Source organism: Neomonachus schauinslandi, chromosome 3 (assembly GCF_002201575.2).
Source record: "Neomonachus schauinslandi chromosome 3, ASM220157v2, whole genome shotgun sequence".
NCBI classification, from domain to species: domain Eukaryota; kingdom Metazoa; phylum Chordata; class Mammalia; order Carnivora; family Phocidae; genus Neomonachus; species Neomonachus schauinslandi.
Window position 1 is genome coordinate 109,141,504 of NC_058405.1, and position 16,688 is coordinate 109,158,191.

General features: G+C 38.1%; 1 protein-coding gene across 1 annotated transcript in view; it reads left to right on the forward strand.

The window, feature by feature from the left end:
• LOC110585694 (importin subunit alpha-8-like) overlaps window positions 1-16,287 on the forward strand; it is a 77,098-nt gene extending 60,811 nt beyond the window's left edge. Inside the window, exon 3 of the mRNA XM_021695848.1 lies at window positions 15,368-16,287. Within this exon, the coding sequence (XP_021551523.1) occupies window positions 15,368-16,287 (920 nt within the window). The remainder of the gene's footprint in view (window positions 1-15,367) is intronic.
• The last annotated feature ends 401 nt before the right edge of the window (window positions 16,288-16,688 follow it).

A 16,688-nucleotide genomic window follows, 5' to 3' on the forward strand; every position in this document is an offset into this window, starting at 1 on the left:
CCTTCCTTCCTTCCTTCCTTCCTTCCTTCCTTCCTTCCTTCCTTCCTCTTGTGGTGAGAACACTTAATATTTACTTTCTTAGCAAATTTCAAGTATACAATGCAGTATTATTAATTATAATCACCACTCTGTATGTTAGGTCCCTAGAAGTTATTCATATTATAACTGAAAGTTTATATCTTTTGATCAACATCTTCTCATTTCCCCCACCTCCAAGCCCTGGCAATCACTATTCTAATATCTACTTCTATGGGACCTTGACTTTTTTTAGACTGCACATATAAGTGAGATCATACAGTTTTTATCTTGTGTATCTGGCTTTTTTCACTTAGCATAATGTCCTCCAAGTTGATCCATGTTGTCACAAATGGCAGGGCAAAGGACTTGAATAGACATTTTTCAAAGAAGATACAAATGGCCAAAAGGTATGAAAAGCTGCTCAAGAACACTAATCATCAGAGAAATGGTAATGAAAACCACAATGGAATATCACTTTACACCTAATAGGTGGTCTATTATCAAACAGACAGCAGATAACAAATACTGTGGGATGTAGATAAAGGGAACCCTGGTACACTGTTGGTGGGAATGTAAATTGGTACAACCACTATAGAAAACAATATGGACATTTCTCAAAAAATTAAAAATAGAACTACCGTATGATTCAGCAATCTAGTTTCTGGGTATATAACATAACAAATGGGAAGGAGGGATTGGAACTACATTGCTGTGAGATTTTTTTTTTTTAATTTTTAAAATATTTATTTGAGAGAGAGATCGAGCACAAGTTGGGGGGGAAGGGCAGAGGGAGAGGGAGAAGCAGGCACCCTGCTGAGCAGGGAGACCAATGCAGGGTTCAATCCCAGGACCCCAAGATCATGGCCTGAGCTGAAGGTAGACGCTTAACTGACTGAGGCACCCAGGTGCCCCTGTTGCTGTAAGATTTTTCTTTTTTTTAAAGATTTTATTTATTTATTTGAGAGAGAGAGAATGAGAGACAGAGAGCAGGAGAGGGAAGAGGGCAGAGGGAGAAGCAGACCCCCTGCTGAGCAGGGAGCCCGATGTGGGATTCGATCCCGGGACTCCAGGATCATGACCTGAGCCGAAGGCAGTTGCTTAACCAACTGAGCCACCCAGGCTCCCTGCTGTAAGATTTTTCTAAGTGTGAATGGTATAGTTTACTTAAAGATAGATTGTGTCTTATGACCCAGCTATTACACTACTAGATATTTACCCAAAAGATAACAAAAATACTGATTCAAAGGGGCACATCACCCCGAGGTTTATAGCAGCATATCAATAACCAAATTATGGAAAGGGCCCAAACATCCATCAACTGATGAGTGGATAAAGAAGCTGTTGCATATATACACAATGGCATATTATTCAGCCATCAAAAAGAATGAGATCTTGCCATTTGCATCGACATGGATGGAGCTAGAGTATATTATGTTAAGTGAAATAAATCAGTCAGAGAAAGACAAATACCATATGATTTTGCTTATATGTGGAATTTAAGAAACAAACCAGATGAACAAAGGAGAAGGGAAAAAAAAAAAAGGGAAGTAAACCATAAGAGACTCTTAACTATAGAGAACAAACTGAGGGTTGCTGGAGGGGAGGTGGGCAGTGGATGGGCTAACTGGGTAACAGGTATTAAGGAAGGCACCTGTATTGAGCACTGGGTATTGTATGTAAGTGATGAATCATTAAATTCTACTCCTTTTTTTAAAATTAATTTAATTTTATTATGTTAGCCACCATACATTACATCATTAGTTTTTGATGTAGTGTTCCATGATTCACTGTTTGCGTATAACACCCAGTGCTCCATGCAATACATGCCCTGCTTAATACCCATCACTGCACTAACCCATCCCCCCACCCCCCTCCCCTCTAAAACCCTCAGTTTGTTTCTCAGAGTCCATAGTCTCTCATGGTTTGTCTCCCCCTCCGATTTCCCTGCCTTCGTTTTTCTCTTCCTCCTATCTTCTTCTTTTTTTTTTTTTTTAGCATATAATGTATTATTTGTTTCAGAAGTACAGGTCTGTGATTCATCGGTCTTACACAAGTCACAGTGCTCACCATAGCACATATCCTCCCCAATGTCCATCACCTAGTCACCCCATCCCTCCCAGCCCCCACCACTCCAGCAACACTCAGTTTGTTTCCTCAGATTAAGAATTCCTCATATCAGTGAGATCATATGATACTTGTCTTTCCTGATTGACTTATTTCACTGAGCATAATACCCTCTAGTTCCATCCACGTTGTTGCAAATGGCAAGATTTCGTTTTTTTGATGGTTGCATAATATTCCATTGTATATGGAATATCTTTTTTATCCATTCATCTGTTGAGGGACATCTTGGCTCTTTCCATAGTTTGGCTATTGTGGACATTGGTGCTATAAACATTGGGGTGCACTTACCCCTTCGGATCCCTACATTTGTATCTTTGGGGTAAACACCCAGGAGTGCAATTGCTGGATCATATGGTAGCTCTATTTTCAACTTTTTGAGGAACCTCCATACTGTTTCCCAGAGTGGCTGCACCAGCTTGCATTCCCACCAACAGTGGAGGAGGGTTCCCCTTTCTCCTCATCCTCGCCAACATCTGTCATTTCCTGACTTGTTAATTTTAGCCATTCTGACAGGTGTGAGGTGGTATCTCATTGAGGTTTTGATTTGGATTTCCCTGATGCCGAGTGATGTTGAACACTTTTTCATGTGTCTGTTGGCCATTTGGATGTCTTCTTTGGAAAAATGTCTGTTCATGTCTTCTGCCCATTTCTTGATTGGATTATTTGTTCTTTGGGTGTTGAGTTTGGTAAGTTCTTTATAGATTTTGGATACTAGCCCTTTATCTGATATGTCATTTGCAAATATCTTCTCCCATTCTGTCAGTTGTCTTTTGGTTTTGTTGACTGTTTCCTTTGCTGTGTAAAAGCTTTTTATCTCGATGAAGTCCCAGTAGTTCATTTTTGCCCTTGCTTCCCTTGACTTTGGCGATGTTTCTAGGAAGAAGTTGCTGTGGCTGAGGTCGAAGAGGTTGCTGCCTGTGTTCTCTTCAAGGATTTTTATGGATTCCTGTCTCATATATAGGTCTTTCAACCATTTTGAGTCTATTTTTGTGTGTGGTGTAAGGAAATGGTCCAGTTTCATTCTTCTGTATGTGGCTGTCCAATTTTCCCAACACCATTTGTTGAAGAGACTGTCTTTTTTCCACTGGACATTCTTTCCTGCTTTGTTGAAGATGAGTTGACCATAGAGTTGAGGGTCCATTTCTGGGCTCTCTATTCTGTTCCATTGATCTATGTGTCTGTTTTTGTGCCAGTACCATACTGTCTTGATGATGACAGCTTTGTAATAGAGCTGGAAGTCCAGAATTGTGATGCCACCGGCTTTGCTTTTCTTTTTCAACATTCCTCTGGCTATTCGGGGTCTTTTCTGGTTTCATACAAATTTTAGGATTATTTGTTCCATTTCTTTGAAAAAAGTGGATGGTATTTTGATAGGGATTGCATTAAATGTGTAGATTGCTCTAGGTAGCATTGACATCTTCACAATATTTGTTCTTCCAATCCATGAGCATGGAATATTTTTCCATTGTTTTGTGTCTTCCTCAATTTCTTTCATGAGTATTCTATAGTTTTCTGAGTGCAGATTCTTTGCCTCTTTGGTTAGATTTATTCCTAGGTACCTTATGGTTTTGGGTGCAATTGTAAATGGGATTGACTCCTTAATTTCTCTTTCTTCTGTCTTGTTGGTGTATAGGAATGCCACTGATTTCTGTGCATTGATTTTATATCCTGCCACTTTACTGAATTCCTGTATGAGTTCTAGCAGTTTTGGGGTGGAGTCTTTTGGGTTTTCCACATAAAGTATCACTAAATTCTACTCCTAAAACTAATATTATGCTACACATTAACTAACTAGAATTTGAATAAAATTTTGAAAAAATAAAAAATAAAAAAGATAGATTGTGACCAGTTAAATATGTATATTGTAAATCTTATGCACACCACCACCCAAAAAAGAGGCACAACTAATAATCCAATAGTGGAGATGAAATGAAATTATAAAAAATAAGGCAAAGAAAGAGAGAAAGTACAATTTAAACAAACAATACATCTAACAAGATAGTAGATTTTAAACCAATCAGACCAATAATTGTATTAAACAAATTATCTAAATTCTACATTTAAAAGATATATTGATAAAACAGCAAGATTCAATGATCTGTTATTTACAAGAAACTCATTTTAAATATAAAGACAAATAGTTTAAAAGTTAAAGGATTTATAAAGACATACAGTGTAAATCCTAATCAAATGAAAGTTATATTAAAATCAGATAAAATATCTTTCAAAGCAAGGGATAAAAATAGATACTACATAATGATAAAAGTTTCAATTCATCAAAAAGACACCACAATTCTAAATAATTTACCTAATAATACAGCTTCCAAATACATGAAGCAAAAAATGATAGGCTTAGAAAGAGAAATAGAGCAATCCTCAATTCATTGACTATGTCAATGCTCTTCCCTCAGTAACTGATAGAAAAAGCAAACAGGAAATCACTAAGGAGATAGAAGACATAAACACTATGACACATTTTTGAACACAGCACCCAAGAACAGCAGAGTATGTAGTTTTTACAAGTGCATGTATAGACCATATTCTATGGTCTCTACCTAAACTTATTTAAAAGAATTGAAATTACATGAAGTAGCTTCTCTGACCACAGTGGAATTAAACTGTAAATCAGTAACAGAATGATATGTAGAAAATCTCCCAATACTTGTAAATAAATACTATCCTTCTAAATAACTCAGGTGTCAAAGAGGAAGCCATGAAAGAAATTAGAAAATATTTTAGGGGCACCTGGGTGGCTCAGTCGTTAAGCGTCTGCCTTAGGCTCAGGTCATGATCCCAGGGTCCTGGGATCGAGCCCCTCATCAGGGTCCCTGCTCAGCGGGCAGCCTGCTTCTCCCTCTCTCACTCCCCCTGCTTATATTCCCTCTCTCGTTGTGTCTCTCTCTGTCAAATAAATAAATATAGTCTTTTAAAAAAAAGAAAATACTTTAAATTGAATGAAAACAGAACATATCAAGATTTATGGGACAGAGCCAAAGCAGTGATTAGAGGGAAATACATAGCATTAAATGCTTGAATTAGAAACCAAGAACAATTTCAAAACCACAATGTAATCTTAACCTAAAGAAAGGAGTAAGAGAGGAGAAAATCAGACCCAAACTAAACAGAAGGAAGAAAATAATGAAGATAAGGATAGGAAAAGAAAAGAGAAAGCCAGGTTCTCACTCACTTAGCAGCCATTGGTTTGAAAAAGAGTCATAGTAAGAAGCAGAATAGAAAATAACTTCTATTTTTTAGCAAGTGATGATCAAAAGTACTCATCAAATGGGACCCCATAATTCAGTTCTTTCCACAGAAGGATATCCATTAGGGTCAGCGAGTGGATCATTAAAGACATTTTTGTTTATGGTGGAAATGACAAATATTCCACATTTTTAAATTCTATGGTTTCTCAATAACAACAGCTACTATTTATTTATTTATTTATTTATTTATTTATTTATTTATTTCCAGGTGCTTTATATTCATTTCCTCACTTCTTATAACTCTGCACGGTAGCATTTTTATGCCTAGTTTATAGATCAGGAAAGTAAGGTTTTGAAGGGATTATGTGACCTAATTATGGTCATAGAGTTAATAAATAATGAAGTGACGATTTAAACTCAGTCCATGCTTTTCCCATTTTACTAGGTGAAGATCTCTCTTTATTAGTTGACTATGCTGGTCTTCCACATTTTGGTGATGTTTCTTGCTCTGTTGGCTTTGGTCTTCCTAATCACCTTATGCTTATACTTCTGCAATAATATCCTAGTTCATTTTCCTTCCTCAAGTGTGTCTTCAATCCATTTGACATACTTGTACCTCGACACTAATAATTCTAAGACGTCCATTCCATCGTGGCATTTCTGAACACAAAACCTGTGATCTATCTCCTATTGCATGATGTCCTGCCTTTTTTGCTTAGCTTTAAAGACCTTCCTACTTTTTATTTACCCGTGTATTTCAGTTTCCTCGAAAGCACTCCTCATCCTGCTGAAATTCATCTCTCTGCCCTCAGCATACTGGTTCTTACGCTTTGATTCTTGTTTTTCACTCTTTGCCCTGTGTTGTAGTTTCTTTTTCGTCTTTTTGCCTCTCCCAACCCTATAAATCTCCCAGGGACAATTTCAAGTCTCATTTCTTCCAGGACATTTGCCTTCTCCCGCCTAACGCTCTTTTCTGCATAAACTCTGAATGCATTTGGCATTTGTTTTGGGAATGGACGCTTAGTTGTTTTGATAGATTTTGATTCTGTTAAATTAGGTAAAATGCCACATTTCTTTTTTTTTTTTTTTTTTAGATTTTACTTATTTATTTGACAGAGAGAGAGATAGTGAGAGCAGAAACACAAACAGGAGGAGTGGGAGAGGGAGAAGCAGGCCTCCCACTGAGCAAGGAGCCCAATGCGGGACTCGATCCCAGGACCCTGGGATCACGACCTGAGCCAAAGGCAGACACTTAACGACTGAGCCACCCAGGCACCCAAATGCCACATTTCTAAGGGTTGTCACAAAACAGTCACTATTGCAGATCTATTTTCTGATCTACAAAGGGTGTCTTTGGGGGATGGAAAATTTGATATCCAAGTGTACCTTAAGGTATAGATTCTTGGTCATGGGTCCCAGGAAGCTGTATTTTCTTAGGTTATTTTTTTTAAGCTAGTTTTTGTTTAGTAAACTCCTTGGACCCTATACTTAAGAAAACAGTGCCCAGAGTAACTAGCATTTTGTAGAATATGACTGACACAGAAGTAGGTAAGAGTCTGTGACCTTTTGTTTTTGTATCACTGCCTTTAAACTGCTCAAACCCAATGATTATAGGTTATCCTAGCAGGATAGGTACATTTAAAATCATTTAGACCTTTGGAGAAAGGCTGCTATTTTCATTAAACATCCAAAGCTCAAGTCCTTTCTCTCATGCTGCTTAATTCTAAGAGCAAGGCAATGCATGAGAAAAATTGTATCATTAAATGACCTTGTTTTTGCGATGATCCTCCTCCTGCCCTCGCTTGTTTTCCCAGGATTTCCCTTACTTAAGGACACTATAGATGCGGTGGGCTGGCCCCAGGATTCGTTCTTGAAGGAGGGTAATGCTGACACTAGATCTGAAGAATGTGTACCCACCAGGCTCTAGTAATAAAAGTTTATTAATCCAAAAGGAAGATGTGCCAACACGCCTACATTTTAAGCTCATTAAACATCTCCAGTTATTTTACAAATGGCTTGTTTTCAATAAAATCCCAAATGCTTTCTATCCCAAGTATTTCCCGCCCTTAATTATTTTTAAATGATGTCAAGGAAATTTCATCCATATGTACTTGCTTTCAATATATTTATTGAGTTAACTGTTGTTTGTGAAGATTGATATAATATTGTCCCCTTTCAAAAGCAGGGTCCCAGATATGCTTTTAAAATGGGTTTCTCCTGTTATTTTGGGAGTTAATTTTACTCAGGCAATCTTGCTTGTAACCAACAGTTTGGGTTATAGTCAAAACTAGCACTTCTGAATCAGCTTTGAATTTCTTATTCATTTATGTCCCTTCCTTGTGGAGATGCATGGAGTATGCAACCAGAAACATTTTCAGATCAGGAACAGCTTTAAGTAACCCACCCCTGACTATTTTACTCTCCACTCAAAAGTTACAAAGTCGTTTGTAACTGGAATAAGCATTGATCTTCACATACCCCTTACTGTTGAATACTTGTTTTCCTCTGTATTTAATTGTCTTGGAAAGCCTTCTGCTCAGTTAGACAGATATATTACATAGAATACACTGGAATCTCACAAATCAATGATAAATAATTTAAAGTTGTCACTCTGAACTTAGGACTTGAAAATATTTTTATATTTAAACTATTACACTGTATCTATTACGTCGTCACTGTGTGAAATGCAAAAAAAAGGAGAGGCTCTCATTACGAAATATGTTTATTTTAAAATTATAATTTTACTTTAATATATTAAAGGAGAGAAAGTGACATGGTTTATGTACATACTACACAAGACTTAATTATTTGCTTACATTATTCTAGGTGAATAAAATCATCCTATCCCTTTTACCTTCTAAATAAATTATTTAAAATGCATTTTTCTTTTGACATGCATGCTAATAACATAGGGAAGGGCTGAGATTATACGCCTAGTGGTGCTTGCCTTTCAAGGTGGTAGAATTTATCATACTTGGTCAGAACTTAACCTCTAAACTACCCAGAAGACAAGGCAGAACTGACTAATAGCCTGTAAAGGAACCTGCTGTTTAAAACTTTTAGCCTGTAAAGGAACCTGCTGTTTAAAACTTTTCCAGAGAAGAAGGAGTCCCAAACCATTTTGCCGTGGTGGATGCAAGAGTGGCCTAGTGACCTGATATTCAGGGAAATTAGAGAATGTCTCCTGTTGCTAAATACGATGGTGGGTCACTGAAGGTGTATCTGATTTTTTAAATTGCAGTTTGATTTCTGTCTGCTCTGAGGAAGACCTGTGCATAAAGATTTTTCTTGGGCCCCGGACTGCTAATTTTCAACATATGTTCTAAATATTTACACATAGACTATAATAGCCCTGGTGGAATCCTTATAATCTACTAGGTAAACAGTATTACTTAAAATATCCAATTTGCATTTTTTTTAAAGATTTTATTTATTTATTTGAGAGAGAGAGAATGAGAGACAGAGAGCATGAGAGGGAGGAGGGTCAGAGGGAGAAGCAAACTCCCTGCTGAGCAGGGAGCCCGATGCGGGACTCGATCCCGGGACTCCAGGATCATGACCTGAGACAAAGGCAGTCCTTTAACCAACTGAGCCACCCAGGCGCCCCTATCCAATTTGTGTTTTAGAGGCAGATTCTAATAGCACCAAATACAGTTAGTATAGTCAGTTGGCTCAATAATATGTTTTAAATGCCTCGAAGAGTATTTGCATAATCTGCATTTCAAAAAGTCCACAATTAAGTATTTACACATCTTTAGAACCTTTAGAGTCAATCCTGCCATCTCCTTTACACTTCTATGAGGAATTTCTTCCATTAAAAAATAAACTGTTATAAAAAGAAATTAACAACTTTTAAATAATACTCTTAGAGAAAATCTCCAAAGCCGAGAAACTCAAAGAGAAGGCTAACACATAATTCCTCACTTTTTTCTGCTTATTACTACGTGTTGGAGGGACCTCAGATCAGTATGGGCTGAGCCATATGTGCTGCAATAGAAAGGTAGGATGGAACAAGTTGCCAGGGGATGGAGTGTCAGCATGGCACGCCCCTCCCCAAACTCCTCCTCCTCTCCCGTTTCCCGTGACATGGAAAAAAGCACGTTGGAGGCGCGTACCTATTGTACTTTTTGGTGCATCACAATCTCTGTTGCCTTGGTCATAGTAGCAGATGACTTAAAATCTCTGTCTAGAAAATGAAATAAAGCTCAATCATCTGGGGAGTTAGCATGTGCCTGCATTACCTGGTGAAACATGTTCAGCTGAATTATTAATTTTCTGTCTTGTTAAGTACTGGATTCATGGCTGGAAGTGAAAATGCATGCAATGTAAAAATATGCTGGAAAACAGTTGTAAAGCCATCATTAGGTCTCAGTATTGCATGACTTCTTGTGAGACAGAGTGACACGTTTCTTAAAACAGGATCAGCTGTCATTTTCACAGGTTTATCCAAATAGTTGATATTGTAAATTAAATACTCTAAAAATTTGATGACAGAAGGTTCATATAAAATAATTTATCACCAACAAAGGCTGGGAAGATTGGGGAAAAATTGTACCTATGTTGGAAAAATTTTGCAATACCATCCTGGACTGTTGGTCGAAGTTGGAGAAATCCTTTTCTGACACTTAGAGTTTAGCAAACTCTGACATTAGAGTTTATTTTATATCGAGAAGTCATGGTTTTGGTTTATCAGTACTTATTCTGCTTCACCATAGAGTAACTATGTCATTGCAAGTGATCAGAGGCCTCTGAAGGTGAGTGTACAAGAAAGGAATAATTAGTGTTGTTATTGATTTTTAATTTCTTCAGTACATTTTATATTATGACAATGTGTTTTACTGTTACCTCTTTTGGAATCACAAATATGAAACCATTTATCAGAGACATGTAAAATAGAGTCAAGTGAATAATAAATCCACTCTTTATTTCTAGATAGACCTATTATTAAAGTTTGTTTAGTCCTATCTTCAACACCAGGAATAGAGTTTCTATTTTAGTGTTATAAAAAGTTAAACCATTTCTTTACCTTAAGCAAGAATTTCACCAGGTTTTTAGGGAGAACACTATAGTAAGAAAAAATACAAGTTGACTCACTACTTAACTTTCTGGACACATTACATTCTAAGTAAGTGTTTTTGCAGTACCGAAAAACAGAGAGTTCCACTTACTGATGATGAACAACAATGTATTTAAGTTATTAGAAATGTTTGTGAATAAGCTCATTTTTAAAGGTCAGCAGTTACCCCCTAGGGCACTAAATATATCAGGTTCAGTATTATTGGATTGATAAAGGAGTTAGAAATACTCTTCTACCTCACAGATAAAAATAGTAAAAAAACATACTTGAGAGGGTCATCAAATTTTAATGATAGTAGTTCAATAAATCACCTTTGAATGATTGCAATAAATCACTTTTGAATGCACTCTGAATTTCAGTGTCCTTATAAAAAGGGGACAGGAATATTTACTTCTAGGGTTATAATGAGGATTACACTGGTATTTTGTCCATGTGCTCATTGAGGATTAACTAACATCACCATGATCATCAGCATTATCATTGTCACCATCTTCCCTTTAATCACCAACAATATTAGCTCCACCATGAATGTCACTTTCTATGGTCACTTTAGCTAGTTGTTCTTTGGCTGAGCAATATTTGCAGGGAGCATCCTTGTTGAATAAGAGTTTCCAGAATAATCATTCATTCATTCATTCTACAAATATTGATTCATGGATTCATTCATTCTATAAATATTGACCTACAGTATGCTGGAGCAGGTAATATCAGACCCTTCACTGACCTCATGGAACAGATTACTTTCATATTATAACTGTGATAAGTGCCACAAGGTAGAGGTATAGGGATATTGTTATAAGAGCATATGATGGGCAATTTGGCCTAGTCAGGGTGGTCATGGAAGGCTTCTCCAAGGAAGTGACATTGAACCTGAGATCTACAGGGAGAATTGATGGGGCAAGAGGAAGAGTTTTCAGCAGAGAAGATATCATATAAGGCAAGAGGAAAGGTAGTGTGTTATGGGAACTGAAAAAAAGGTAGGTGTGCCAGAAGCAGATAATATGGGAGGGGGAGTGTAGAGGATACACTAATGAGGTATGTAGATGGGAAACCACTAAGAGTCTTGGTCTTTATCTAAGAGCAACTAGAAACTATTGAGGTGTTTTATGCACCAAATGACATAATCAAATTTATTTATTTATTTACTTCTGTGACTCTGGCTTTAGTGTGGCTTTAGTTTGAAAAGTGCAAGGGTAGGAGTGGGAAGCTATTATGAGACAATTTTAATGGTCCAGATAGGATATAATGATAGTGTGAATGAGGGTAGGGTCATCAGAGATGGACAAAGTGGATGAATTCAATAAAACATCAGGGGGAAATATTATAGTAGTTGTGGTTGGATTGGTTATATGGCGAAGAATTGGTGGAGAACTGTTAAAGGTGGTCTCAGGTTTTTGGCTTGCACAACAAGATCATCGTTGGTACCATCAAAAAACATTGGAAGAAAACCATATTTAGAATAAAGAACTATAGGATCAGTTCTGAGCAACTTCAGTATGTGGTTCTGAAAGTGAGCTGGGTGAACATGTCAAGGCAGTTGGTGACCTGAAGTAGGAGGTCTAGACTGAAGAATTAAGTTTGTGAATTATCTCCATAAAAACTGCATGAGTTTCAAAAAGATTGTGTAGGAAGAGAGTGTGTAGTAAAAAGAAAGGGTGACTTAATGCTAACACTCATATCCAGGGAGAAGGTAGTGGTCTGCAGAGAATGGCCAGAGTGGAAGGGAAATCAGGATGATATTTACTGAAGACAAAGGAAGTGAATGTTTCAAGAAAGGGCTAGTCAAGTGTTGGCTGTGTTTTTTTGAGGTCAAGTAAGACAAGCACTAAAAATATGTCAATTAGATTTATCGATTTTATTTGTTAATTAGATCTTTATTATTAGTAACGTTAGCAGAAACTAGTGTGTGTGTGTGTGTGTGTGTTTATGTTAGTGGGAGGAAGCTGCAAAAGACAAGAGAGGGCTGGGTTGATGGATGAGGGAGAAATGAGAAAAAAAATATTTTATATAGCTGTTTAGAGAAATTTGGGGCTTCTTTCAAAGTATTTATGGCTTTGTTTCTTTATTAAGATTTAAAAAAATCTCAGAAGTGGGATTTGATTAATTCGATAGTTTTTTTTCCCCTTCTTCTTCTCTTAGGAGATTCCCGTAGTAAAGACCACTGTGATAACTTGTCAGGGCTTTAACCTTTTTTAAAATTTAAATCATCTCTGATAATACATATGTCTCTAGGATTGCCATTGAACCATTATGTGCAGACTAAATTTTTTATTATTTCCTATTTATAGCCAATCTCAGTTTGTGATTAGATCAACTATATTGTAGTATAATTGTTTCATTTGTAATCTATCTGGTTGTTTTTATAATAGAGACATAACTTCTGTGTCCTGGTGACTCACAGTACTAACACAGAAGTCACAGGAGGAAGCTCAGGCTGACCATTTGGAATTGGTCAAATCAACTGTTTTTATTGGGCACTTACATTTAGATACGCCCGGTAGACTTTTCTTAGACTTTGATGTATTTTTTCAATAGTATATTTTGAAACAAAACAAAACAAAACAAGTATCAGAACACTTGAAGTAAATGACAAATGTTTCTTAAAACTTCTGTAAATTATCTTTTTTTTTCAAATTTTGGGTTTTATAAAATTGAGCTTTTTATATATTCCAGTTCATAAAACCTTTTCCCCTTTACATGCAATCATTACTTCCCAAGAGAAAATTGACTTAAAAATAGATTTCTTCCTTGACTACATGGAAACCCAGTTTACATAAACAATTTAGGTTCTTCTCTCTGCTTCTGGGTCTACCAGGCCCACCAGGTGAATGAAATGCAAGAACTATGGGGATTTGTAGCGGCTCAAAACTTCTGTGATGTCCAGAGCAAGCAGAATGGTGAAGTTTGAGTTTCTCTCAAGAGGTGAACCCATTTTTGGGTGGGTTCGCCAGCTCCTTTCCTCCCCGGCAGTGCAGAAATATGATGTTGCAGTCTCCAGCACTGTTAAATCAGCAGGGATATCTGTAGCTAATGGTTATGCCTTTCTACTCTGCAGTTTGACTAAATGAATGGGCTGTACTGTCAGTTCTAATGACTTTGGAAAAGAGAGGCGGGCTCCTGGTCCCCTCACAAAGCATTATATGTTCAGTCTCACCATGTGAAACAAATATTTGGTCCCCGCTTCAAACCATGGCAGTGCATGCCTGCAAAATTCCAGCGAGAGCCCAAAGTGTCCCACATATTGTGGCAAATTTCCCATAATGTCCTGCAAATTGCAACAGAGTTCATGGGAAAAGTAGGAGGAAGTTATTTTCCTGCATAGGGATAGCTCATGTGGGAAGGCTACTCCACAGGTTCCCGCAAGAATGGAGAAATACATCTGGTACATTTTTGAAGCACATCATGGAATGGTTATTTTGTATCTCAATTTTACACTTTGGGGAAGTATTTGGAATGAATGAATTTCTAATAGATGGCTCTAGACTATGTGTTTGTACATTGCACCTTTTTGCTATTAAGGAAGTTGCTTCCCAAAAGAATGGTCATAGCCTCAGCCACACTTGCATATGGGTATTTCTCCAAACTGTAGGTTCTTAAAGCAATTAACATTGACATCACAAGTTGATGGCAAGCTAGTCCTAAATGCATCAGCTTTTAAAAGGGCGTTCCCCAACAGCTTAATTGGTGAAAGTATTAGTATAAATTAAAACATGTGGGGAGACAGTATGTTTACACTCTCTTCTAGGCAAGAGGAGAATAAAACGTTAGCGAATAAATGGATTTTCTATTGTCCACTGTTACCGTCCTCTTTGCTTCTTCTGTACAAGATGGAAATTAGGTTTCTAACAGCAGTTTTATTCCTATGACTCTACAGAAACTTTGTCATTCCCCAAGTAGGATGAATTTGATAAGTAGGCATTTATCCTTTTTGTGCTTGTTCCTTCTGAACAAGGGCAACTGCTCTCTACTGAACACTTTTACCCTCCCAAGCTGTGTTTGACATAATTACCGCACTGGAGCTAAGATTCATAATCTGATTGCCAATGTCAACAGAAATGAAGGCTTTCATGAAAAACAAAACCTGTTAAGTATACTCAAGGCACAGCATCAATCCCACTCATGAGTAATTAAAATACCAATTTATGATACATTTGTCTTTTACTGGTAAGTCTGGAAATCCTATGGATTTTTTTCTTCAGACATAGATGCTTGAAGGAGAATAAATTCTAAGGACAGTTACACCGCTTCAAGTTTTGGATTAGGATTTAATTCTACAAATAGCATTTTGAAGTACTTGCTATGTGTGAGAGAAATTAAAATGGACTGTTTTCTTTTCGTATTTAAGATTTCCTTAGCCCTAAGAAAAGAAGGAATTTAATAAAGTGGTTGAATTCTCTGTTGATTTTGTTTTGTTTTGTTTTGTTTTTTGTTTTTTGCTTGAATCTGGGGATTTGGTTCAAAGTTGATCCTTAAAGAAGGGAAAAAGCTACAATGTGTTGTACACTTCTTCTGTGTTAGTGGTTTTATTTGTTTATTTATTTTTCATGCACCAACCCTATGAAGTAGGTATTGTTAACTTTCATTTAAAGATGAAGCTCAGATACACAGAATATCTTGCCTAAGCCTAAACGATCGTACAGTAGTAGAATGGGGTACACAGGAGAGCAAGAATGAAAAAGTACAGTGCCTGGTGGCAGAGGAAATTGTCCATGTATCAAAGAGTTTCAGCACCTTGCCAAGTTCTGTCAGTAGGAGTCTGTGTAGCATATATAGGAATAGTTTCTAAGGGTACTAAGCCAAAGAAGAAAACTGTAGGATTAGACTGGGTCAAATTCATCTATACATTTGCCTTTACCTGGGTTTTGGGATTTAATGTGTTGGCTCAACCACCTGGGGATGATGTAAATATAGTAAACTGACCACTACACCCAATGGTGGTGTGGAGTCATTGACTCCTCAAACTTGTGCCGAAACAAGAACCCTTACCCTTCTGTGAAAGCCGTGAAGCAGATGTTGCCCCTCCTATCCCACCTCCTGCAGCACCAAGACAGCGAGGTTCTCTTGGACACCTGCTGGGCCCTGTCCTACCTCACTGATGGCTCCAACAAGCACATCGGCCAAGTGGTCAACACAGGGGTCCTGCCCAGGCTGGTCCAGCTCATGAGCAGCTCGGAGCTCAATGTCTTGACCCCCTCCCTCCGCACCGTGGGGAACATCGTCACGGGAACGGATCACCAGACCCAGGTGGCCATCGGCGCAGGCATGCTGCACGTGTTGCCCCAGCTCCTGATGCACCCCGAGTCCTCCATCCAGAAGGAAGCAGCTTGGGCCTTGAGCAACGTGGCTGCCGGGCCTCGCCAGCACATCCAGCGGCTGATAGCTTGCGGCATGCTGCCTCCTTTGGTGGCTCTGCTGAAAAACGGAGAATTTAAAGTCCAGAAAGAGGCCGTTTGGACCGTGGCTAACTTCACAACTGGAGGCACCATAGACCAGGCGATCCAGCTTGTCCACCCTGGCGTCCTGGAGCCACTGGTGAATCTGCTTACCATCCAAGACACCAAAATTGTTATCATCATCCTTGATGCTATCTCTTTTATCCTCCAGGCAGCAGAGAAGCTCTCAGAGAAGGAAAACCTGTGTCTTCTGATAGAGGAAATGGGTGGCATTGATAAAATTGAGGCTTTGCAACTTCATGAGAACCCTCAGGTTGCCCTGACTGCTTTGAACATTATCGAGCACCATTTTTCTGAGGGAGAAGAAAGTGGCACAGTATTACCAGCCCTGGACCAAGATCATGAATTCTTAAAGCGCTTAACAAAGCAATACCAAGGCCCCACGACTCCTAAACCAAGGAGCAAACCCTAATGGGTAACTTCTTTAAGAACCTTCTATGTCTCGGCATGGCACAGGTGTAAAGCTTTTTAAACTAAATGTTAATAAAATTTTCGACACCTTCACCTCCATCTATCAAAAAAAAAAAAAAAAGAAAAAGAAAAAAAGTCAATGAGGAAGAAATGCTGGCGTTTTCCTGGAATGCTGTAGTGGAAGGGGTCCAAAGGCCCAGGGAGGTCTGAATGTTGGGATGAGTCTATTATATACGCAGTTTGTGCAGCTACCCACTTACCATGCCCCCATGAAGAAACCCCATCACCTGAACATTCAGAAAAGTGTTGGCAAGGAAAAGCACCGGCCTCTGTAGTGCCTGTCCTCTGCAGGTTGGCAGTAACCGTAGGAGGAGGTGCACTGGACGCCCCCAGGTTTTGACG